Source organism: Peromyscus californicus, unplaced genomic scaffold (genome assembly GCF_007827085.1).
Source record: "Peromyscus californicus insignis strain IS unplaced genomic scaffold, ASM782708v3 Scaffold_3__1_contigs__length_106647218, whole genome shotgun sequence".
Lineage (NCBI taxonomy): Eukaryota > Metazoa > Chordata > Mammalia > Rodentia > Cricetidae > Peromyscus > Peromyscus californicus.
In genome coordinates, this window is record NW_026294551.1 from 87,439,208 (window position 1) to 87,466,234 (window position 27,027).

Here is a 27,027-nt window from a genome sequence, read left to right on the forward strand (position 1 = left end):
TGTCCTCACCCTGATGCATCTACAGCTCCCGCAGACACAGAGGTGACTTCCATGGGCTTGTGGGCCCATCAGTGCTCATATTCAAATCAGAAGTTCGGAGAATCCTTTTTGCTCCCCTCTCGCCTAAGCATAGGAAAGTGTTGCTAAGGGTGTAAGAACTAGGGTCCGCCTTCCGGTTCAGTCACAAAGAACTCATAAGGAAGTGACCTGGACCACATTCTCGCTCCAGTAGACCACACCACACAGGCTGTGAAGGCCATGAATAAGCGCTCTATCTTCCAGGCCTTCTCTGGTTTTGGCTTGTTGCGTGATGAGTCCTTGTTGTGTTGCCCAACGTGATAACACTCTCTTGGGCCAGCTCCACTCTCCACCCCGGAGTGAGTGTGGAGTGGATAAAATAAGACCCCTTTGCTTCTGCTCTTGCCTGTGCCTCCCCTGACTTGGCTGCTCATGGGCCCCCTTTCAACAGCTCTCCTGCTGAGAGAGGCCAAGCACAGATCAATTTTCCTCCACTGCCAAAGCCAGTTCTTGCTTTCCCAGGGAAATGGACAATTCTGCTGCAATAAGAATTCAGAGTTGGACAAGGAAGGTATGAACCCCAGTTCTCAGGGAGTAAGCTTGAGCAAAATGCTTCACCTTTCAGGGCCTCCATTTTCTCTTCTGTCAAACAGGTTCGCGGTGTCCACTAAGGCACCAGGCAGGTGGTTGAGAGACACCATAATGAAGAGACACTAAAGTGATAAGATGGGGGATAACTAGTCTACCTCCCTTCGAAATTCTTTACCAAGAGATTGAATCTTCTGGTAGAAGAGAAGGCCAGAAGAGTGACCCAGATTAATTCCTCCAACTCGATATCAAGGACCTACAGAGGGCTTACTGGTAGAGTAAGGTCCATCCACTCTCTGTAAAGGGTCAGACTGTAACTACTTGCAGCTTTGGGGGCTCTACAGTTTCTGTCAGAACTGCACCACATCTCACAGACAGGCCACTGCAAATGTGACATGGCCATGTTCCAATAAAACTTTATTTCCAACCGCAGGTGGCAAGGGCTAGACAGGCCTGCAGACCATGTTTGCCCAGTTTTTGTAAGGGTTCAGAGCCAGTGAAGGACACACCCCTTTGGCTAACCTTCTCTCCACCAACACTATCTTAGAAACCCACCCCATGTGAGAGGTAGAGCCCCTTCAAACCAACAGAATTCCCCTCTGCCTTGGAGAACCAGGGAATCTGATTTATAGGCATGACAATTTGTTTCACATAATTCTGTCAGTAATTACACTGACTTCCACTAGCAGCTATGAGGTAAATGATTTGACCCTTTCCTCTGAGTAATATTCCCCCCACTGAAATAAATAGAGGGTGTCTTTCTCTCCCATAAGCTAAGTGTATTATTTGCCTCATCACACAAGGCATGTGCAGAAGCTCCCCGCTATTAGCCTATCACTGAGGCAATCAGACCGCCAGGAGCCAGAAGTAATTTACAACAGGGAAGTAAACAGGGCCCCAGATAAATAAATAAGAGGCTTGGGCTGGTCTGAGTTCTGAAAAGATTAAGTAATGAGACTATCTATGGAGAGATTTAGTGCTAAGTGAGCTAGGACCAAAGCAGTTTCCCATGGAGGAATCAAATTATATCACTGGAAAGAGATCTTACTGAAGTCCCTCACGCTGAGCTGGGGAAATCAGTGCTGCTGGGGGAGGGAGGGCTGCCGTCGTTAACATAGCAATTTGGGACTCCACACTGAGGACCGGCTAATTAGCTGCAGGTGAGTGGGTTATATATGGCTGGTGAGGAGGGCACACCAGCAAGCCTGTCCACCAGGAAAACCTGCTCCGCACTCAGTAGTCACAGGCTGGGAACCTTTTCTTAGATGGACAGATTTCTGAAAAAGGAGAAGCAACCAGCTAGGGCAGGAAGGAGGGAGATGCTTCTGGGGCTGACTCAATTAGCAAGGGAACACCCCAGATCCCCCCCTGGGGGGGGGGGTGCTGGCTTTTCACAAGTGTCCAGGTTTGGAAGGCTGCAAGCTCTGGGAAGTGGTCTCCTCTCCACCCCTACCCTAAAAAGACTTCTCCTACCCTTTCCATCATGGCTGGTCCCACCATGTCTTTGGATGGCCCCACCATTCTCCCAATGTGAAGATAGTGGTATTGGGGAGTTGAGCTTCTTTCTCATAACCTAACTCATTGATCCTCTCCTTGGACTGGCTCTCCAGTGAGGTTTAGCCTTTCCAATTCCCCATCTCAAGTTGGTGACATGACCAGCATGCTCCCACAGAACCCCCAAGAAGCCATTATGGGTAAGAATGATGAATGCTTGGTTTCTCCAGCAAATCTCTTTTGTATTCACAGATAAATGATTCATAAAGATCACAAACATATTTCTCATGGGTATGGTGGCCAAGAAGTATAAGACCCAGGGACTAGTAGATTTGGTGCCTGCATCTATATTCCTTTTCCTAAAAAACAGTGGCTACGCTAGCTCAGATCAAGCAAATGCCAATCCTCCACACTTCTAAACTAACATTTCCCCATTACTTTCTGAGAAACCATGGCTAAGGTAGGCAAGTGTGCTGGTGCTGGGCCTACACCCCAGGACCAGAAACCTGAGAGCTAGAGATCTGGAGTCCCCTACTGCTGTATGACTCAGTTTTTCCAACAGCAAAATGAGAACAATGTTCTAAAGTTAGAGAAGGTGCCATTCAGTTCCAGCATCAGATGAAGATGACTGTGTGGAGTGGTGGAGGAGACAAGGGCTCATGCCGAGCTTAGCACAGAACTGAGCCCCACATGGGATCAGGAGAAATGCTTTCATTTGCCTTGGGATGTCCAGCAAAAGACAAAACCAAACCTGACACATTCCCTCATCCCCCAAAGTTTCCTGTTTTCCCTCTACTTTGCTTGAGTTATGTCTCTTTCTTCAGCGTTCCCATTCCATGTTTAATTATCTTCCCTCAATCTGTCCTTCCCTCCCTCCCTCCCTCCCTTCCTCCCTCCCTCCCTCCCTCCCTCCCTCCCTCCCTCCTTCCCTCCTTCTCTTTTCACGTGTCCCTCCTCCAAATTTTCTCCCCTTACCCTCCCCCCCATTCTTTTAATAACCTCAGCCTCAATGGACAGTCATTTCTCCCCTTCCTCATGACACGGATTTAAAGATGGCAATACCATCATCCGGTCACCCCCAACGGCGGCACCTCTCACTGACATGTGCCAGTGAAGGGAGCCCCAAGAGCCCACATTCTGCAGCGCAGTGTGGGAGACGTTGACGGGGGTGGGTTTCCCGGAAGGAGAAAGAGCGCGCGGGCGGGCGGGGTGGGACAGATGGGGAGAAGGGCAGCAAATGACAGGTTAGTGTTTCTGTTTACATGACACCACTGCAGAGTCTCCCAGAGAGCTGGTTTGGAAAACATTCATATTTTGATGTCCCCGAGTGGTTCTGGTTCAATCATTTTAGAAGACATGGTTCATTTCAGCTTTGGACTCATTCACCAGATGTCTTTCAGACAACCTCTGGTTTAGCTCCCAGATCAAGAGAAGAGTCATTTGGAGCTTTAGGCCGGTGTTCAGTAAACGAGTGCGATCCAGCCTTTCCTCCTTTCTTTCTTTCCCCTCAGAATAGGGTTTGGTTTCAGTTTGAATCACCCTTGGTCTTTTTTTTTTTTTTTTTTTTTTTTTGGCCTTCACCGAGCTGAGGCTTCCACTAACTAGACAATCCCTTTCAATGCCCATTAGAAGTCCAAAATCAAATGAGGCCTGGAGATGCAGCCAACAGTTTATCTTCTCATTTCATTTTATCAGAGAATATTATTCCGAGACCTTTGAAATAACCATCAAAAATAGCATTCCTCTCCTTAGCTCACAGTGTTGGGCCCTGGCTCGCATCACTGGAGGGGGATCCTACCATGGGCTATTTCTCTCTGCAGGGGAGACCCACTGTCCAAGTGTGAAATCCTGCCTGCTGCTGCTTCGTCCTCCGCTCCATGTGACTGCTTTCCAGCATGCAAGACATGGCTCTGTGTATGTGTGTGCATGCAGTAGGCATGCACATGCACGCACCCTCTTAATGAGTCATTTGGGGCTGTTCAGAGCAAGGAAGAAAGAGCTCTGAGCTGCAACAGAAAGTCCCTTTGACCACACAATGAGAAGAAAAAGTCAACTTTGAAGAGACCGGGTTTCTTTTCTCATTATCTAGTAGTGTCTAGAGTTTTCATCCAGTACCCGCCTTGTGCTAGATGCCAGGGTGGAAGATGCGGTTAACAAGACAGCCAGCATCCCTGCTCCCAAGATGCTGACACGCTATTACAAGTGGCAGAGCAGGGAGTAAACCAGTCATCAGACAAATGAGGCAGAGAATCCAGGTAGCAGCAGGATGTGCGCCACAGAAACCAAAACAGGGTCAGCTTACAGAGGGTGCCCAGTAAGGAAGGCGATCACCACCCACCACCCACGGGGCCAGAAGGGATTTCTGAGGAAGTAAAGTTGGAGCCAGGACCTGAATTTCAAGGACTGGGCCGTGCTGACATCTGGAATCTGCATGTTCCAAGAAGGAACAGGCTGCCAAGAGAAGATCAGAGCACTGTAGCAGGAGGAAGGCCCAGGAGAGCACAGTAGGTGGAAAGTGGCCTGCGGTACCACCAAGAAGAGGGGCAGGAGCTAGACGGTGGGGTATTGGAGTTGGCAGGAACCGGCTAGATGGTGGGGTATTGGAGTTGGCAGGAACCGGCTAGATGGTGGGGTATTGGAGTTGGCAGGAACCGGCTAGATGGTAGGGTATTGGAGTTGGCAGGAACCGGCTAGATGGTAGAGTATTGGAGTTGGCAGGAACCGGCTAGATGGTGGGGTATTGGAGCTGGCCGGACCAGTCAGTCACTTGAAGGTTTAATGTGTACATGTGAGGACGTCTGATCTGTCGTAAGATGATGATGGTTGCTGTTGGACAGATGAGATGGCAGAGGACCAGGAGAAGACACAGGCTGGCTACTGAGGATGCCCTTGTAAGCACCTCCTGGAGAAAAGGCAAGGCTGCTCCTGGAGTGATGTGGGCTGAGACCAAGGGTGGTTGACAGACTGGGAATACACGGCGAAGGCAGAGCTGACAGCCCCTCTGACCTTACCCCCTTCACGCCAGGGCCTGTCCACAGGGAGAAAGGAGTCACGTGCTCCCAGGGAAGCCCTCTTTCCGTCTGTCTGCTGCTTTCCGGTCTCATTAGACCTAATGATCTCCCATCCTTCATTCTCATTTCAATAAAGGAAGTGCCTTGCACAGGGAAAAGGGTCTGCAGAGAGCACCATTAGCAATGAAAGCCATAATGACTATTGCCTACGATGATTTTGTTCAGTGCATGAGCCCTTAGGATCTGGTGGCTGACAATGCCTTGTCCTGAGTTCTAAAATAGGATGGAAGTCCCTAACGGTCTTGGACAGAGGCATGACCCATGCAAAGCTCTTGCAGGAAAAAGTGGGGCTCTCTCCAGAGACTAGAAACATGTGCAGTGACAATTCACTGTCTCTGACATAGCCCCACCACTGCAACATCTATGCCCCACAAACACCAATTATAAGCATGGGGGACAAAGAATGCTCCCGTACCTGGCTGCTGCCTTCACAACCCCAGTCTCTCGGCACTCAGCACAGCACTGCTCAGTAATTGGAGCTGCCTTACCAGGGCCCTTCACTGAAGTGAAATAACACCTATGTTTTGGTTCAGAGCCTAAAAAGGAATGTCATTTACCCATCTGCAGTTCTCCAACAGAGACAAGTTTTGTTCTTGTTTTTTCCTGTCTGTATCTGGTGTAGTATGACACATTCCTGTGCACGGTATGATATGATGCTTATATGGGCATAGTGTGGTCTGATATGTACACTGTGTGCTCTAGCAAGTATATAGGTATGTGGTATTTTCTGTGAATGTGTTATGCTTCATGAAATGGCATGGCATGATGCATGTATGTGTGTGGTGTGTTATAATGTATGAATATGATGTAATGCATATGTGAACATGTTCTGATGAAGGGTATTTGTGGTATAGCATGATATGTAGTGAAGTCTGCTATGTGTGTGACATCGTATGATTATGTATGTAATGTGATATTACTGTGTGTGGTGAGGTATGACATGTATATGTGTATGGATAGTATGGTATATTATATGTATAAGCATGGTGCTATATGATATGTATACATGCTATATACACATGAATTTTTAAAGATTTATTTTCTTTCATTTAATGTATATGAATGTTTTATCTGCATATACGTATGTGTACAATGTGCTTGCAGAAACCCGTAGAAGCCAGAAGATGGTGTTAGATTCCCTGGAACTGGATTTACAGATAGCTACGAGCTGCCTATGGGTGCTGGGAACTGAACCCCGGTTCTCTGGAAGAGCACCCAGTGCTCTTAACTAATGAGCCATCTCTCTGGCCCTGCCCATGCATTTTTGAAAAGGAGTAGGCCGCATAGAGAACAATAGCATAATTACTGCATACTTAGAAAAACAAAACGTGTGGCCCAGTATTTCCATAAGGATAACCCAGGTCCTCAGCTTTAACCACTCACGGAAGTTAGATTTCCTTGAACACTGTGGCCCACAGTGTGGTGTTTCTACAGCACCTGAGACATGGGGGGATCAGTTCCAGGTTACTTCCTAGAAATCAGTTATTTCTCATCATGGCTACATAATCTTCTGGAACTGAGGCGTTTCCCTGCTCAGGGGAATGTTGGCATGACTTCATGTCCATTTCAATCAAAAGCTGACTTGTCAAGTAAAAATTCAAGTCCAGAGCTCTAGATACACCAGTAGAAGTCAAACCACTGGTTCCCTGGCAGGATGTCCTACCTGGCCAACCAGGGAGAGAGTTCTTGGCTCCACAGCAGGTAGTGTCAATCAAGGGGAAGCCATGCTTCCAAGCAGACTTCATCACCATCCACAAGGTAAGGAAGACTTACAGAGCAATGATGGGAAGAACAACACATCATGAATTAAACATTAAAATATTATTCTAAACCATGAATCAAAATCACAGGCCCTGCACAGCAAATCCAGGCAAGGAATGTGAAATTTACTTAAACGTCTCCATTTCTGTTTGGTTTGGACAGTGCTGTGTTATCATAGTTTTGCTGTTGTTAATATTATGTCAACACTTTCATTCTGGGCCTCAATCTCCAAGACTTGTAAATGAACTGTAAACCTTACAAATGGATTTTAATGTTCGAATTTAGGACTGTGAGTCGCTAGGAAAGCTAGGAGAAAGGAACGTTACAGGTGTGTGTGTGTGTGTGTGTGTGTGTGTGTGTGTGTGTGTGTGTGTGCAGTTTGAAATAATGCTAGAGTCTGGCACATCAAATTAGAATTCTCCAAATATTGGTTGAAAATGAGAGATGATTGGGCTTTTTAGAAATGTTTGTGTTGGTGCTGAATGTAGTTTGAGAATACTATTCCAATATTATTTGATATGGCTATATCTGCATGGTTCAGTTAATAGGAGAAAGTGTGCTTGGGGTCTGCCCACCTGCAGAGGCTATTTTTCTATGCAGAATGCAATAGCACCCTAACGCTTGATTCCTGAGCAGTGTCTACCTCTTACAGAGCGTGAAGATGCCATGACGTGCATGAACGTTGGCTCTGGGTTCTCATTTGTAACCAAAACTACACTCTTTATCTGCGCATTCTTGGGAATGGCCACAAATCCCTGCCTAAGTTGGCCAATTCTACCACATGTCGCAGGGTGCTGAGAGCAGTCTTGCTATCGTGCAGCAAGAGTTCTGCTGTCAGGGTTCCAACTCTGAAGGTGGGTCTCAGCCAAGGAAGTCAGAGAAGGAGCCAGGTGGCTAGAAGCCCACAGTCACACCCTCTGGGCTGACTGGACAGGTCTGGGCTCTAAACTCAACACTCCAACACAGGGGAGCAACACACACATCCTGTAGGTATCCAGAACATTCGAGGTATCCCTGGTCACACAGTCTTGTTCCTGGGGACTGGGAAGAAATGTCACAAGGAATTGACAAACCAGAGTATAGCTAGGTATCTGTTCTGTTTTTTTCTTCTTCTCATTTTTTCAATGGGAGGGAAAACTCACTTATTTATATATACAGCATAGAGAATGTATTGGACTGCAAAGGCTTTCACCTGCGAGAACCAGGAAGTTAGTTGCTCTTACCATCAGCTGTTCAGCATCACCAGCCAAGACTCAGGATCTTTTCCAAAGCCCTCACACAGGTAACACCTTCCCCAAAGTTCCTTCTCCTGCGGCGATTCAGCTGCTCCCAAGGCTTCACTATCAAAGGAACCACCTCAGTCCAGCGCTGTTTGACAAAGGTTTCTCTGGCTTCCCTGTAGGGTAATTTCTCTCACCAGAGCACATGGCATGACTGGAGAGTGGCACCCACATCCTCAAAAAACCATCTTGGAATCCCCACCAGGTAAACCAACAAAACTCCTTACCTTCCAACCAAAGAAAATACTAAATCCATGAAATCACTTAAGCTACCCTTCCAAAGCAAGAGAGACTCAAAATGTTTCATGCAGCGACCTATAAGAAACTCATTTTGTGGGATGTTTCACATTCCAACCCATGGTTTATTCCCCCATATATCCCCGCCGGTAATATCAACCAGATGTGGCAAAGAAGTCTGTGCAGAATTGTAAAAATTACAAGCATATTCTGCAATTCCAAAGCACTGTAAACTCACAGCTCACTTTTCTTTGCCTCTTAGAAAAAAAGATTGAAAACAATTTCCATGTTGCCAGAATGTTCTCTAGCTTGATCACTTTAGAGAACTCTTCTGTTTGCCCAAAGGGCTAAAGGGACTAAATATGTAAAACCCAGTTCCTACCTCTGATAAATTATAGGGACTCTAGGAAGACCTACTTGCCAGCATTGTCTCTAGATTTTTCTCTTTTAATATTTCAAGTCTGAGTATCTAAAATCTCTGATACAAGCATGGTTCATATATGTTCATATAAGTGAGCGTGTATACTCAAAGTACTGAGTCAGAACCATTTCACTAATATGTGATTTCCCTCTGTCTTTCCCCATCCTCAACCCCTTTAAAGCAGGTCTCAACATGGGAGATACATGGGATGGAGATATAAAGCTAAGACTTGTGAGTTAGCACAGCCTGGGTTTACTCCTCGAGATTAGATGCTTAGGCCTATTTCAACCTCTGTGTAATGGGAGTAACAATGGGTCCATTGCAGGATTCTTACGAGGCATTGGAACATGCATTTGGTGTGTAGCAAAAAGTAGGTACTCAATAGCTGGATGGTTCCTTTTCTCTCCCAAAACCCATAAAATAGCAGGGGTTATCTTTGATGGGTCCTTCCTAAGGTATGCCCACGGGTGACACATCCAACATCGCCTAGCATGCCGATTTACAAAGTCAAATACCCAGGTCCATTCCAGACCTAAAAACCAGATATCCTGGGTGCACATTCCAGGAGTCAGTGTTGAGGGGTATCTTTTCTGTTTGCTAAGAACTAGAGCTTACCCTTGCTGTGCTGGGCCAGCAGCCATCACCTGTCACACTGCCTGAAATGAAGGTTCACAGGTACCATTTCAGACCTATGGGGCCAGAGACCAACTTTTAACAAGATCCTCAGGAATTTAGATGCCCGGTAAAGTTCAAGAAGCATTAGACTAGACCAGCAGTTCTCAATCTGTGGGTCACGCAATCCCTTTGGGGGTTGAACTACCCTTTTACAGGAGTTGCCTAAGACCATTAGAAAACACAGATATTTACATTATGATTCATAACAGTAGCAAAATTACAGTTATGAAGTAGCAATGAACATAATTGTATGCTTGGAGTCACCACAACATGAGGAACTTGTATTAAAAGGCCACAGCATTAGGAAGGTCGGGACCACTGCTCTTAAACAATCGTTTACTCCTGGTTCCAATATCATGTGTTATAGAAGTTTACAGGACAATTCAAACATTAGCTTCCTAACTAACACTATGGCGAAGTCCAAAGGTTTCTGTGTTCAGTTGGGCAAATTCTTGATGGAGGAGAGGGCACTTCACATTTTCCATGTCTACTCTCCTGGTTCTGGCTTAAATCAATACACAGATTGAGAACAAGAAAGACAGGGACAGAGATGAAGACGGGGTGGAAGTGGGGTCAATGCTTACAAAATAGAAACATCAAGGTCATTCTTCATGACCTGTCCACACAGACTGAAGGGAGACATGTCTTCAAGCATGTGTCCAGGCATTTCACAAACCAAACAGAAGCCCCTAATTCCTACAGTGTGGGACTTAGGGGACACTACAGTGGGATGAAGCAGAGATGGAGCTTTTGTGTCCATGTTTCTTGAGCTTTGCTTGGCCATGCCCTCAGAGAACATGACCTTATGCCCTGCACTCCTACCCCAATAGCCCATAGGTCATATAGAAGACCATACTCCATCTAGTCCTCTCTAGACACAACACTGAATCCCCGAAAGGCAACGCAGTACGTGAGGACCACCCAGGTCTCCGAGTTCCTGGCTCCAGGCAGGCGCCAATGCCTGCAGCCTCACCATCCCCATGGGTTGGCTTCCCACCATCATACTGTCATTTTACCACATCAGATAGCAACCCTGGCGGAAAGCTGGCTAGCGTGGCTTTTGTTTTCTCCACTGGGTTTTCGCTTTTACACCACTGCAGAGTTTTATAGAGACACATACTGCATGTAGTTAGGTTTTAAAGTCAAATGAGAAATTGGAAGTGCAAGGCAGCTGCAGAGGGCTCCGTGAGCTGCAGATTTTACTGCTGAGGTTCAAGGCTCCAGTCAGTCAGCAAGGCAGGGTTCAGGGAGAGCCTCTGAATGATTCAGGACTCAGCACTCACCAAGCCACCCCCGGGCGGCTGGCATTTCCCTTACTAACCTCTCCAAACAACAGTCCAGTCTACTTAGGAATCTGAGCCCGGAGATCAAGGAAGCTTGGGTTTGCATTCTGGATTTACTAGCTATTGGCACCATGACACTAAGAAGCTGCTCATATCTTTAGGATTCTGTTTCTTTACCTCTAAACTGCATCACTGGTGTGTCTATCTCTTAAAGCTGAGATCTAGAAAGAACCACCTAACCTACTAGCTTTGCAAAACTCCCTTAGTACCTTGAATTCTCCAAGCCTCACGTGTTGAATGATGCTCCAAGGCCTAGGACCTCCGAGTGCAGCTGTGTTTGGACTCTAGATCTTGACTGAAAATGGAGCCATTTGGGTAGGGCTCCCATTCAGTATGGCTCGTGTCCTCATAAAGACAAGAAGACTGGTGTCTTCATAAAGATGAGGACAGGAATGCACAGAGGGGCAGGTGTATGGAAACAGCCACCTGTAAACTAAGACAGAGCTGACCACCCCCTTGAGTTGGATTCCAGACTCCGGAAATGGGAGACATGGTTTCTGTAGCTCAAGCCATATAGCCTGTTGCACTCACTACGGCAGGCCCAGCAGACTGGCCAGCAACTGTGATGGCCAACCCCAGTGAGGAGCGGACATCCGAGACGGAAAAAGTTGAGGTTACACATCTAAGGTCATCAGAAGGTGGGCTTCAAAGCTAAGTCTGGAAGGCCCCAGGCCCCTGTTCTTTGCTCTGATTATTGAGCTGCCTCAAAGAGACAGAACACACTGAGGAACACAGCTTCCAGTTAGTGCGGGGATCTAGAACAGACATAAACAAGACGGATGACGAAACAGAGCACAGTGCCCCCCAGCCACCCCCCCCGCCCCCCGCAGAGGTAGAGATGGCGGCAATGAACACACAGAGGCAACACAGCACAGGAAGCTCCTGGAAATGGATGCCTCATGGCCTTTCTCTCAGAATGCAATGCCACTTGGCCACAGCAGCAGCCCAGGGACTCAGAGAGGGGTTCGCTGGCTACTTCTGCATTGTTTTCAGCTGCCTGGGGATTAACTTCCTGAGCCTCTCACAATTCCACTGCTCCAAGTGAGTGACAAGGGGCTTAACCCCAGTGTCGTGTTTTCAAAGCTGTCAAACACCTCACTGAACTGAGAGGAGAATAATCAGAGCCCCTGTCACGCCAGCGCAACTGCTAATGTGGCTACCCACTATCTAGTACTCAAGGGATGCGCTGGCCATGGATCCGGGACAGGTGACCTAGCAGTGCCCTAACAGTCTGCTCAACCTCCAGTGACAAGGTCAACCCCTCAGCTTGTCCAGTGCTGAGCCGTCTGGGAAAATCCATGTCTTTTAATCACTGTTTTCACCCCGCCTTCCACTCCTTCTAAAGAATTCAGGGCAATATTACCTCGTTAGCATTTAATAGCCCCAAAGCCTACCCTACCTCACCTGTGTGCAGCTAAAAGCAAAAGCTGCAAGTGCAGGTGGGAATAAGAAATCAATAGCTTCCAGGGGGTAAAACAAGCCACGGGCCATCTTGTCCTCTCCGCATAAGACAACTATGACCAGGGAGGCAAAGTAACATGCCCAGGGACACACAGCTTGTGAGCAGCAGAGCCAATAGGAGCTGGGTCTTCCCAACCCAAGTGTATTGCTTATCCAGCCCTCTTCTATGCTGGAATCTGGACTGTTTACTAGATGCTGAAGTGCTCACCCCACAGACCCCAAAGCACAGCACGTGCACTGATCCCTTCACTAGCTAGCAAGACTTGACTGCAGTCTTGCACCGACCACATACTACGTGCTGTATTGGATGCTTAGTGGTATCCATTCACCCTCACAACACCCCAGAGACACTGGTTAATTACTATCTACCTTCCTGATGATACCTTCCTGAGACCAACAGGGGGAATGGTTCACAAAGTGATAACGGACAGCCTTTAGCTCATTCTCCTCATCACCTCCTAGCCTCAGCTCACCGGGAATCCCAGAAAAAGCAGGAGCACAGTCCCCACTCATGGTCTTTCTGTTAGGATGCAAAGAGCTCAGATCCACTTAACACCCAAGGCAGAGACCTTGCTGGCACTGTGTAGACTACAGAAGTGGGATACCCAGGCCATGCCCCTTCTACTTGAGAACAGACTTGGGGGACACAGGAATCATGAGTGTACACCTCAATCATAGAGCACTAGATCTGAGAGCAGAAAGAGGACAGTGACCAGCCAAGGCCCGGGAGAAACACTTGGACATGTGACAGGCCCATTGTAGTCCTGAGACATAACTGAGAATAACTTCCACTCTCCATAGTTGGCAGGGCAGTGTGGGATGGTGAGAAAACATAAAGGACTTAGCAGAGCCATATAGGTGCCCTGAGAGCCTGGCCTAGTCAGCGTTATCATTGCCATAATGAAACACCATGACCAAAAGCAAGTTGGGGAGGAAAGGGTTTATTCGGCTTCTGCTGCCACATCACTGTTTATCACTGAAGGAAGTCAGGACAGGAACTCAAACAGGGCAGGAGCCTGGAGGCAGGAGCTGATGCAAAGGCCATGGAGGGGAGCTGCTTACAGGCTTGCTCCCCCTGGCTTGCTCAGCCTGATTTCTTACAGAACCCAGGACCACCAGCCCAGGGCTGGCACCACCCACAATGGGCTGCCCTCCACCCCCACCATCAGTTACTAATTAAGGAAAATGCCGTACAGCCGGATCTTTGGAGACATTTTTTCTTCATTGAGGTTCCCTCCTTTTAAATGACTCTAGCTTGAGTTGACATAAAAATCGTCCAGCGCAGACCCCATTCCACTGCCCTCCCTCCGTCTCTTTTGACTCCTCACTATGAGGTTGTGCTCTTCCATATGCTCCACACATGGCTCACTGACCTGTCACAGGTCCAAAATGACCAGGCCACTCTGTCATGGATTAGAACCTCCAAAGCCGAGCTTAAAGAGCCCTTCTCCTTATAAGTTAATGATGTCAGTCTGTTGCTACAGGGATGGAAAGCTAGCATACTTTCCACTTCCTGGGCTTTAGAAGTAGATTTGATGTTGGTTTGTGGGTAATACTGGTGTGAAGATTGAAGCCGAACACCGAAGCCAAGCTCTCAGGAGGGGTTACCCCTCAGATCTATGGGATTTACGGAGGAGTAATTTGACCTCACCGAGCTTTACTTTCCCATGAAATGGGAATAGTGGCGAATTTAGGAACACACTCACTGAGATGGAGAAAATCATTCTCTGATTTGGAGTTATCCAGAGTTAGATCTGGATTCTGCCAGACTGACGTCAGGCAAGCTCATCAAGACCTTTGAGCCTCTGTTTCACTCTCACAGAACAACACTAACCACAGTAGGAATCCCAACACCTACCCTACAGGGTTGCCAGGACAACCAAATGATTTCACAGATGCAAAGTGCTCAGAACAGCACCTGGCACTCAGTGCTTCCTGGTGTTATTATCTTAAAGCGTTACTGCAAGGATCTGAAACACTCATTGAAAACACTGTGTGGAGGAGATGCGCAATAAACTTGTTGACATCTATTGTGAATGACGGGCATTCCTTACTGTGTCTTCGCATACAATCACTTTCTGTGGGGAGCCTATTGTCCAAACAATAGTGGGATGAACATGTGACCACACTTGGTTTGATCAGAGGACACTGTCACATTAGCAGTGAGCATCTGCTTAGACAGTCCCTGTGAGCAAGCTCCCAGCTGCCCTTGGTCCTTCTCCACCAGACTGTTCACAGGGTTCCCTGGGGCTGCAAAATTAGCATACTGTGAGTTTTCTGCTTTGACTTCCATTGCATCCACTGTTCCAAGGATGCAACATGAAACCCTCCTGGTATCTCCTAGGCCCTGCCTCCAGTTGTTCCCGGAGCCTTTACCACCACTGGACTCCTCAGGTACGGGGGGCTGATAGATTTCCTCTGGGTTCAATGGACTCTAGCCTCACTTCTGGTTCTCATTAGTCAGAGGTATTATTAATAGAGCACAGGCCATCAATAGCTAAGGCTTCTCTTTTTCATCTGCACTTCAAACACAGTCGTCTACCACCACAGCCTTTCCAGAAGACACATGTTGTGGTCTGAATGTGAAATGTCCTCCACAGGCACAGATTTTTACACACTTAGTCTCAACTGGAAATGCCGTTTCAGAAAGTTGTGGAGCCTTCAGGAGGCGGAGCTTCTCTAGAGGGAGTGAGTCATGGGGGGGTGGGGTAGGAACTGAGATTTCTACAGCCCAGTCTGCTTTCCTGTCTGCTGTCGACTCTGGAACTGTGGATGCAATGGGGCCAGCAGCCTCTGGCTCCCGTCACCACACCTTCCCCATCAGGATGAAGTGTGTCCCTTTAAACTGTAAGTCAGAATAAACCTTCTCCCTGAAGTTGCTGCTTGTCAAGTATTGGGTCGCAGGGACAGGAACGGTTAGCCTACTGAAAAATTAAAGACTCGAAGTTGGGAGAAGCGGGTGGATCTGGGAGGAGTTAAGAGGGAGAGTTGCTGAATATGATTCAATACATCCCATCGAGACATGTATGAAATTCTCCAAGAATTTATAAAACTATCCTCAGGATAAACACTGGATGTGAAGACAGTAACAAGAACAATGCCCAGCGGTGCTGCTCTCGCCCATAGCCTGCTACAGACCAGGCGGCGGCACGGCCCGTGCTGAGTCTGCCTCCCCAGGGAACCGGCTTGCCGTGTCTCCTGAACGGCAGAGTTCTTTTCCAGCAGAGCTGATGGCATATGTATACACACCCATGATTGCACATTTATTGATTTTCTAATTTGTACCCTGCTTCCTTCCAAAAAGGCCCTGGAGTGGCTGACAAAATAAGACAAAGACATAATGGGGCCATTAAGAAAAATCAAAGATCAAGCCCAAAGAGCAAAAGCAGCAGCTGATTATCGCTCCAACCTGGGTTAATATAGTTGCTTCGATTTAAAACATATTTATATATTTAGCTCTCAGCCTTTGGCAGTCAGTCAGAATGTGTCAGGATTGGGCACAGAAGGAGCTAAGTATCCTTCACATCTTCTGCTCCCGTCCTCAGAGCAAAGGGCTAGGCTATAACCAAAGGAAGCAGAATGAATGAATGAATGAATGAATGAATGAACGGTAGATAAAAGAGTCACACTTCTCAGAGAACACTTTTTGTATCCTTGGGCCCATATCATTCATGTATCTACCTACTCAGTCAGCCATCATTGTCTGAGTGCCTAGTTGTGCCAGTCTTTGTGCCTAGCCAAAGAATCCCAGAAGGATGATCACCAAATGAGTTGAACACTGTTTCTGCCTTCACAGCTGCAGCTCTCTGGCTGGAGGCAGAAGCTTGGTATAATTTATCTCAATGCTCACTGCAACTTCAAATCTCCCCACCCCACGCCTGAAGCTGAGGTGGTAAGGACAAACGCGGGAGAGGCAACTATAGGTATTCTGGCCTTCAACTTTCCCAGCTCTCTCAACCCTAGGAAGCAGACAGTTTACACCATTATCTCACTGGGTGCTCGCAGCTGCCCTGAGAGGCTAGGAGAAGGGAGGAGAGGCTGCTCCGTTTACTGATGAAGACCGTTAGGCACAGAAGGGAAAGGGGCTCTCCAAACTCTACATTAGAAAAGAGCCATTAGAACATAACCAATGCGCTCCAGCTCCGGGCCTCGCAGCCAGCACCGCAGCCAGCACCCCAGACACTGGTTAACAACACCGGAACCGTCTCTGTCTGGCTCAGGACTCTTGGCACAACACGGGCATTGCCTGGTGGTTTCGGGGAGACGCCTGCGAAGAGGAAAACAACCCAGCAGACACCTAAAGCTATTGAGTCCTCAGATCCCGATTCCACTCCCTCAAAGCCACCGGCAGATGCGGCCCCCAGAGCCTTTGTCCACCCAAAAACTGAGGCTGAGATTCCAGGAGATCGGCAGCTGCTCGGGTGGTAAGTGGCAATGAAGTCCTTGAGGGACACATGGCTACTCAGGGCACACTGAGTGAGTCTCGTCTAGTTCCTCCTTTGTGGGGAAAACTATCAAGCTTGGAAATTCTAGAGAGAAAACTACCTCCACCGAGCATGCACAAACCTTCTTGGTCAGCATTTCTAACACATACATCAACTATTTATATAGCATTTCCATTCCGTAAAGAATGACAAGTCTATGAAATGACTTAAGGGAGAGGGGAAGGCTGCATGGTTATTTAAATACAAATATCTCTCAATTTTATGTAAGTGACTCGGGCAGCTGAGGATTTAGTTACCCACCAGAGTCTAGGAATCAATGCTACAAGGATACCGAGTGGTGCCTGCACAGGTAAGGCGGGGGGGGGGGGGGGGTGTTAAAATCAGGGTGGTTTGTGGCGGATCCACCGCTTGTTGAGTTAGGCAACCAGGCTGTGCATTTCCTCTGGCCATGTGCCCATCCAGGTGGATGGAGATTGGAGGAATGGAAAGGGAGGGCATTTCCTTCCTTCCTTTTAGCAAAGTCAGCTAACTAGGTGAACAAGAGAACCAAAGACATGGCAGGCACAGAAAGAAGAGACCAGCGACAAGCACATGTGTGTCCTGCAGAAATCCAACAGGACCACTGACCCACTGAACGCCAGCCTGCCCAGGCCCGTTCTTCTTGCTCTTTGAAAATGTATTTATATGCATGGTGTGTATGTGTATGTGTGTTTATACACACAAGCACATACATAAGTATGTATTCCTAATTCAGGGTTTAAGTGCACACAGTGACATGTGTTTCCTATTTTCCAGTTTATTCCAGTCTACATGCACGGTTTGATTGCATAAGTAGGCATTAAACCCAGCCATGGGGAAGGAGATTGGTGGCCATAACATGGGAGCCGCCCCAGTAATGCTAGTGTCTTCTCAGTCAGGCTATGACTCTGCTTGTCAGACACTGTGCTGTTCCATTCAGAGCGCCTGTGGGCAGCATAGCTCACCCGTCATCCACTGCCAGCAGGATTTCAAGTTCACTGTCAATAACTAGTACTTGCAGAGAACACCCATAATCCATAAGTCACAGTCTCCACCACAGTCTGTACCTCAAACTCCCAAGCTTCTAGGCTGTCACAAGGAATATATGCACCCAAATCAATCTGGAAAATAATGTGAAAATCAAATTTTCTTTATTTTTCCATCAAACCATAGACCTGCAGACCCAGAGTTCCTGGACTGTCAATGGCAAGAAGTGAACAATGGGCAGGGACTGTTCCAACCAGCAAGGTAGTGAGCTTAGTCCAGACTGATATTAAGAACGCACATAGGCAGCTTCTGATGAATAGTCACCCCAACCCCTCTTGGGGAAATTCCATGCAGGAAATTCAGTCCCATTGGAAGACCTTCCTCCCTCTTTGCAAGGGAAAGAAAAAAATCCATCACCACACATTGCTACTCTTCACTGGTCAATAAAGCCACCCAGCTCTGATAGAAGGAGGTAGAAGGCAGACTTTGCTCTGAAGCTCCATATGGCACGGGTGCCATATACCACAACAACCACAGTGTCCATGAGACCAAAGCCAGGTGAGATACAAGGTAGAGAATACACATGAATGCTACTCACAGTCTGGTGAGCTTTGGTGTGCTCTGGAAAAGCAATTCTGGAAGGACCTGGAGCTTGTTCTTGTTCAGACGTCTGGTGAAGAAAAGATGAATGGAAAGATGTCAAAGGGATATCGAGTATAGAGAGTATATACACAGATGTTGCTTTGATCAATCAATCAATCACCAGGAATTAAGAGACTTTCTAGATCTTTCAGCATGGTATGCTCAACACATGTAAAGCACATATACCATTATAACAGAGTCTGTAGTCAGGCTGGAAATAGAAATCCGTATCAGTCATAGGTGCAAACCGAGCACGTTGACTGTGCCTCCCCTCCTCTGTCAAAGTCTAGGACAGACATCACTCACTAGTGACAACCTTCTTTCCTGTGGACTCCAGACAACACTTTTGAGCTTTTCACAGCATAAATTAAATATCAGAGAAAATGTACCAAGTCTTAAATAATGGTGGGGATGGGAGCAGATGGCAGTTGCCATAGGAACAGAAAAGAGGGCAAGTCAGATCAGTATGGGTTGAGGGACCCAAAACCAGCCTCTGACATGGGGGCACAGCAGGGCTGCATCATGACATTCACGGATCTTTGGCCCTTTGGCCTTTTCTGGGCTGCTTTGTCCATAAGAAATTTTTATATATTCTATCTGTGCAAGTATAAAAATAAGTATGCTATACATCTATTAGAAAGCATTTATTCCAACCTAAATTTTCTTCTAAGCTAAAAGCAATTAAGATGTATTTATGGGATGTGACAGTGTGGTGAGTTTCCCTCGCTTCAGCTAATAGATAGACTGACCCCAAACAGGGGCCCAAACTCTGAGCACAAAGTATGGCTCGCAGTTAAACTCAGTCCTACAGAGATGGATGGCTATGTGGGCAACTGCCAAGAGAGCTGTTATGATCTGAACCTGCGATGGCCCGGACAGGCTCTTGTTTGGTTCTCTGGGTGTCAGGGCTAGTTGGGGATTCTGTAGAACCTTTAGAGGGTGGGGTGTGGCTGGCAGAAATAAATCATATAGGAAAGGGCCTTTGGAGGCTCCAATATTCTCTCTAGTTTCTGGTCCACCATGGCACAAACAGCCTTCATTGTACATTCCTTCTCCCACCAAGTGAGCTTCTCTCCTCCATGCCTTTCCTGCCATGAGGAATCGAAAGAAAGAACCAAATTAAAAAAAAAAAAAACTCTCCTTCCTTATCTATGTCAGGTATTGTGGTCACAGTGGCTCAAAACGAATGCACACAGACAACAGTCCAAGTGTCTCCTGAGCACCACTGAAACTAAATGTTCACAGAATTTACCACAGAGGTTCCCAAGGGACCCCAGGCCCTTCCCTGTTGTGATGCTGAGGAGGGCTGCTTTCTGGAGGTAATCCAGCCACAGGGGGCCCTGCTCCCAGCTAGCTCCACGCTGGTCTGCATTGCATCCTCTCATGGATGTGAAAAGCAGTTACAGGAAACAACTGTTACCCCCACGTCAGAGCTAGGCAAACGGAGGAGAAAAGCAGGGTTTGCACCCAACTTCTCAAAGCGAAGCCCAAGTCTGATCTTGCCCCTGCATGTACTCCAAGAAAACACGACTCGGTAAGGAAGACTTGCCTACGAGTTCTTTCTCTCATCCTTTAGACAAATCCTTTAGACATCCTTTAGACAAATGCTTCAGTGGAACCAGGGATTCGAAGGAGGTCGGAAAGGGCTAAGCATGAGAAGTATTTATGATGTCGCCTAATAAGCACCTTTCAAAGAGCACCCACCTTGGCCCTGACAGAGTCTGTGTCATGTGGGGTGGGACTGGGGATGCTGCTAAGGAGGCTTCAGCTCAGAGCGAACAGGGAGCAAAAGGACTGGGAAGTTGGACAAGAAGCTCTCCAATTTGTGGCCCACCTCTACAATGGTCTGACTCCAACACGGGATCTTTTTTTTCTAATTGTTTAAAAACAATGCTAAAAGCATACAACATGAAATTCGCTGTCTTCTCGGTTCCTATGCACACAGTTCAGAGACATGGAGCACCAGTAGTATGGACTGTATTCTCCTGGTTATACAACTAATCTCCAGGACATGTTCGTCACACACAACTAAGTCTATCCATTAAAGAACTCCCCATTTTCCCTTTTAACAGGCTCGGATATACACCATTCTGCGGTCTCCAGGAGTTTGCTTTCTGCAGCCAGCTTATAAAAAAATCACTTCTGGTATCCTCTTTGCATGCTCCTGTTATGAAACTGGGGAGCCCAAGGCAGTGAAAAACCAGTCCCCTGCTTAGAGTAATTCTTATGTGGTCAGTGACAAGTCCCTTCCTAGCCTGCAGAAGTCACTGGTCCCACAGAAGGCTCAGTGTTACGACAGGGGCTAACCAGCGCTGGGTTCGGGTTTGACTGATTACACTCTCACTGTAGATCTGAGGGCACCTTACCAAATCCTCTGCCCCTCGGTTTTCCAACTGCAAAAAGAACTCTGGGTTCCAGGGAGAACTGGCCTGCTGCATATGGAAGGGTTGGATGTCACATGATGGCCTTGGTGACACTGGTGATAATGATGGCTGATCCCACCCGCTGCCCTGCATACCAAGTGCTGTGCTTCATGCTGCCCTGGCAGAATCTCAGAGCAGAGCTTAAGGCCTGGGATGTTATTGTCCCTGTCTCTTACATAATGGATTCAAAGCCAGTGATCCAGGCCAGGCAGAGGCCTCAGCATCTCTCAGGGGTGCTGTAGCAGGATCTGGACATAGTCAGCTGGCTTCAGGTCCTGAACCAGAGCGCTCAAAGCCATCACAGAACAAAAGTGCCTTGGCCCGTTCCCTTTCTTCACTTTTTTTTCCTGTTTCTTTTCATCTAGGATTGCCACTTCCTCCACCCTAAGCAGACACTGACCCGCTCTGAGCACACTGCCCTTCCTGAAAAGGACTCTCTTGGTGGCCCTTCAGGCAAGAACTGGGTCTCTCTGGGTCTGTCTGGAACCACCCTTGTCGTCACAGCTGCATAAAGTCTGGTAAGAATTCCATGCAGACACCCAACACTCAGGTCTAGGCAAAACCCCTAAAGTCCAGCCCACGGCCTCTTCTGGTGGTGAGCAGAAGTCCTCTAGTCCAGGGCTTTTAGCACACTAAAAATAAAGCCAGCTTGGCTTGGAGGCTCCCAGAAGGGAAGGGATAGTTTTCAGTCCTTTGCTGGTATTTACGGCTGGACAAAAATAAAAACACAACCAAATTTAGCCAATTGTGCTTCACCGGCTGCTTCTCAACCCCTGAATGAGGGTTCTTGGCAGCCAGGCTGGGCTCTGATCCCAGCAGCCCCAGGGCCTTTCCATTGCCACTTGGTTGGGTCACATGCCAGTTCTTCATATCAGGAGCGTAATATTTTATTTCCAGGTCACTCCAAGACATATTCCCTTTTCCTTGGTGAAACAACTGGCCAAAGGTCTTCCTCTAAAAGCTCTTTGAAGGAGCACTAATTTGGTTTGAAAGGAAGTGAAACTTCAATCAAGGGGGCCACTTGTCAGAGTTCTTGAGTACCAAAGGGAGAGAAACAAGCTGTTTTCAAGAAACTTGCAGATGGTGGCCGTTGGCCTTGGTGCCTTGGTGCCACCTGCTTCGATGTGACTCTGGAACCAGAGGTGCCAATCTCTAGCCACAGTTCGAGCTAAAATGAACTATGGGCTGAACATGGAGCTGAATGGACCTGGATGAGGCCAGCGCTGATGCAGGAATCAGCAGGAGGCTGCCAGGTCAAGCTGGCATAGGGTACATGCACGTGTCTCCTTTTCTTCTATGGCCAGAAGCACCTCTGAACTTTCCCATGGATCAAGGTCAAAAGCCCGCTGGTTGCCGAGTTGCAGTCATAGTTTTTCCAACGTCAACTGTGAATCTTCAAGAACCACAGTCTTGTCTTTGTGTGGTTGTTGAAGACCTTCTTGCATTTAGCTGGGCATGTAACATATGATCAGAAGTTTTGACCACCGTTGAACTGATCCATTTTAGTCAGCCACATACCCATCCGTCTATCTGTCCATTCAACTATCCATTTATCCAACTACTGATTCATCATCATCATCATATCATCATCATCATCATCATCAATCCTTTGTCCCTCCAACCTCCCATCTCTCCAGTTCTTTTTGATTTTTTATTCTTTAATGCATGGGTTCATTGTTTTGGTTTGGTTTGGTTTAGCTTTTTTGAGATAGGGTTTCTCTGTGTAGCCCTGGCTGTCGTGGAACTCCCTCTGTAGACCTGACTGGCCTCAAACTCAGAGATCTGCCTGCCTCACCTCCCAAGCGCTGGGATTAAAGGCGAGCACCAACGCCACCCAGTTTCCAGTTCTTCTTGAATAAGATCATGAAAAGACAAGTAAGATGCAACCCTTCTTCAAGACGATCATAGGCTGTTGGGGAAGACAGATGTGAAATAAAATTACGCTATGATCTTGTAAGCAAAGGTGTTACAGGAACACGGAGGAGGGGCAGCTAAGCCAGTCCTGGATAAAGGAAGGGTCCCAACCGAAGAGGGTCTGAGTTCAAACTGGAAGGATAAATGTGACTCTTCAGGAGCCATGAACAAAGAATTCTAGGTGTGGAGGATGTGCATTCTTCCCATAGATGCCAGGAGTCTGTGGGATGTTTGGGGAGCAGTCTTGTATGCTTTTGTGAGAAGTTGGGGTGACATGTAAAATAACAAGCAACCGAAAGACTGAGTAAGAAAGTGGTCATCTGGTTAGTTAGACCTGACTTGGAAGGAGTGATGGTGGAATTGAGGAGGGCAGTGAAGAGGGTTCTAGAGTGATCAGTAATTAGTAATAATCAAATACTAATGCGGAGACAGAGACCAGGTGTACTCAAAAGGGGTTTGTGAATGAATGCATGTGAGAGTTGAGGGATTGGCAGCAATGGAGGGAGGAAGAATGGCCCCCTGAGATCAAGCGTGGGTAACTTACCAGTCAAAACCACCAATCACTAATGAATGGAAGAGAAAAGGGAGGGGCAGAGTACAGAAAAGGATGTGCTTCAATTCAGAACTTCTGTACCACTGAGGTCTCTCAAATGTGTTTCATCTCCTTAAACCTAGTCCTAACGCTAAAACCATAGGTCAACCTCCATCTGAAACACTTTGCACACCTTCTCTCCCTGAATTCCCATAAAAATACCTGGAGACCAGCACTCTCAGTATCCCTGAAAAAAAGTTACAATGGTCTAAGAAGGCTCAGGTCCTCACCCATAGTCAAACAGCCAACCTGCTGATATGGAATCTGAAGCCCGATGTCTGATGCTAAACCTGTAGCTAATGGTAGCAATTTAGCCCTTCATTATACACTGTCTTGATTCAATGCCTAATATAGGAGTCTCACCTTCCCGGAATGGGAAATATCTCTAACATATTCTTTCCGTTCTAAAGACACAAAGCAGCAGGCTCACAAGGGACCTTTAAGAAGGGCTTGTTCAATTTGATGCATAAACCAAAAGTCAGGAATGGCCACTTGGGGGAGTCTGGGGAAGCAGATGCCTCCCTGGGCTAGGTATGGGGAGCACGTTGAGTGGAGAAAACACTTCCAGAGCCCCAGCTTCCAGACTCGCTGTACAAGGTGATAAGGGGACAGGCTCACCAATTCACCTCACTGGGGAAAAGACTGGGTGGGTGACCTCTAGGACCACCCACACGCCAGCAGGCCCCTTTCTTTATGAAGGGAGCAGTGGAATGTCCAGGTGTCTTGGGCTAGACCCTGGAGGGAGCAAGCCAGTGTGTGTTGACCCGAAAAGGTCACCAGGACTGCTTGCTTTAGTCGCAAGCAGCCTGTGTTTATTCTCAGTCTACTGACACTTTCAGAAACACCCTCCCGTCTACACAGAAAGCATCAATGCTACTTTGTTCTCCAAGACAGAGGCTCCCAATGGAGAGACAGGGAGGACCCAGGCTCGAAAGCCTTAAGGATGACGGCAACCTTTGGGGCAAGGGCAACATCCCACGGGAGAAGCCTCAGACCTCAGCTTCACACTGGTACTATCATCCCCCCCCCCCCAATTCATAGGCATCACTCTAAGTGGGAGCAAAGATGAAATTTTGGGGAGTCTGGACTGGGGGCTGCTTCCATCAGCTGTTGGCTGTGGCATAGATGAGTTGACACCTATCTGTCACACACAGCAAATCCTACCCACTATCCTGCCCCATGGAGTTTCCTGATGCAAACGCCCTCATCTAACTGATTCAGGGAGCAGCCCAACTTCCGATCGGTTAGAGTTTCTGCCGCTCACAATCAAGAGCAACCCTGTGTGTGTGAGGCCTGACGGTCTGTCGGCCAACAGCCTCTACACACAGGGTCTCTTGAGTTGAGTGACTGCTGTTCTTTGCCAATGGGCTCCCTTCTTAATGGGGGTGGCAGTAGACCGCTTTAGTGATGGATGAAGGGTCTTCCTAATAATAGCAATTATGAACCAATTCAAAATTGACTTCCCTGGTTTAGAAGTAAGTCAGCTGAACACTGGCATCCACGGTGTTCAGCATGTGCTCAATGACATTTGGGTTGGCTTCTGCCAATTTTTAAGCTTAGTTATTTTTAGTTTGCAACTCCCAAGTAACCTAAGAGCAATTTAAAAAAAAAAAAACCTTTGTTTTTGAGATTTCTGCGGAGAATTAACTCTGTTGTGGACTAAATTTCTTGCCCCTGAGCGGTTTTTTTCATCATTGAAGTTGTTTATGAGAACTTAAAAAAAAACTTAAAAGAGATTATTTTAAGAATACAATTATTATGTAATAGCAAACCATGTCCCTAACATGATACCTGAGAGGGCTGAATGGTTTAGCTTCTGCAAACAGCTCTGTAGTGTCTCTCCAGGGCTCAATAAATGGTAGCAGTTACAGCTACTGTTATTATCATTATCATCAAGAGCTCAGAAATATAGATTGATTTTTCCATCACAGATGACTGTATTGGTCAGCAAAGCAGTAACAAATGAACCCCACGATTGTACCACACTAACAGTGTGCACACTTATTTGGCACTCACAAGAGCTCCTTTCCTCTTCCGTGATGCCACAGGGAAAATGTGCTCATCAGCACTGCCCGATCAAGAGAGGGAGGAAGTAGAGAGGGAGGACCTGAAGAAGAAGGGAGGACTCCAGTTCATAACCCTCTGACCCTGTAGTGACTCATAAAACTTCTGCTGTTGGCCTATTGGCCGTACCTAGTCATGTGACCCAAATTCACTGCAAAGGAAGCTGGGAATCTACAGGAAGTCCTGGATACCTGGTGTGGACTCTCATATTACCCAACATTGTTTTGTCTTGTTTCTTTGTTTGGACTCCAGAAAAGCACAGGTAAGGTAGGAGAGAGCACACATACATTCTTGTGAACACACACACACACACACACACACACACACACACACACACACACACAGAGGGAGATAAATTCCAGGCAGTCAGGTCACATGGTAATGACCCTCAGACCTCCCCAGTGACTTCTGTACCCCACATCTCACAATGGGCCAATGCACTAGGCAGCTTTCCTGGGCTCAGATCTCTCCTCTGAATCCCTTCTGAGAAACTACCAAGGTGCAGCTTGCCTGGCCTCATGGTGCTGTGCAGGCTGCTCTGCTCAGTGGGAATGCTCATCTCCCTGAGCCTAGGATGGAAGCTGTGGAGACAGTAAGTGGCCAAGTTCTAGAAATGATCTAATGGGGGAGGAGATGAGATATGCCGATGGAGCAGAGGTGAGGCATGAGGAGGGATGAAGCTAGCACATCAGAGACTTTGGAATTTCTATTACTCAACATGGGAAGACGGTGAGGAAAGAAGGGTGGAGGGCAGGGAGATTCAAATGTGCTCAGCTGAATCTGCCTGTGTCTGTCCAAGCAGACATGCCGCAGAGATAACCACATATGCAGATCTGGATCTGGGAGCTAAGATTCAGAGATAGAATGGCATTTAAGGTCATGAGTCTGGATTCGGTCTCCATGGTCGAGGCTGATAAGAGGGCAGGAGTCTGGGCTCCACCATCCCTCAGAGACTGGATGACAAGGAAACAGGCCCCTGTGTGGTGGGGGGAGTGGGGGCAAGTAGAGCTGTGGGGCCAAGGAAGGAAGGACAGAAAGGGGAGACCTAGAGAGAGGAGGGGAGTCCTGGCCTTAGCAGCATGGAGTTCACTGGAGAAGAGATCGAAGCTTGGTCCAGACATGGGCGTGAGCTCTTAGCTGGAATGGTTCAAGCAAAGAGAGGAGAAAATAAATACCTAAGGAATTTTCTGTGGCTGGCAAATGAAAAATGGTTGACAGGAGATGATATAGAATCAAGAAAGAGGTTTGACTGCTTTATTTTTTTTTCAGCTGGAGAAAATTGTGACACGTTTTACATGTCAATAAGGATGATACAGAAGAAATGGTAAGCCGATGCCACAGAGAAGTGGTTCTTAACCTGTGGGCTGTGACCCCCTTGTTGGCGGGGGTCACATATCAGATATCCTGCATATCAGATATTTGCATTATAATTCATAACCATACAACATTAGTCATTCGCAATGAAATAATTTCATGGTTGGGGGATCACCACAACACGAGGAACTGTATTAAAGGGTTCCAGCATGAGGAAGGTTGAGAACCATGGATATAGAAGATGCCGGGACTTTTTTTGGAGTGGTGCCAGCTTTGCAC

The 27,027-nt window shown here is 47.4% G+C and overlaps 1 protein-coding gene across 1 annotated transcript in view; it reads right to left on the reverse strand.

Moving 5' to 3' along the window:
• The window catches only part of Slit3 (slit guidance ligand 3), a 595,024-nt gene that overhangs the window by 471,442 nt on the left and 96,555 nt on the right, over positions 1 to 27,027 (reverse strand). Inside the window, exon 4 of the mRNA XM_052758587.1 lies at positions 18,398 to 18,469. Coding sequence (XP_052614547.1) covers positions 18,398 to 18,469 — 72 coding nt within the window. The remainder of the gene's footprint in view (positions 1 to 18,397; positions 18,470 to 27,027) is intronic.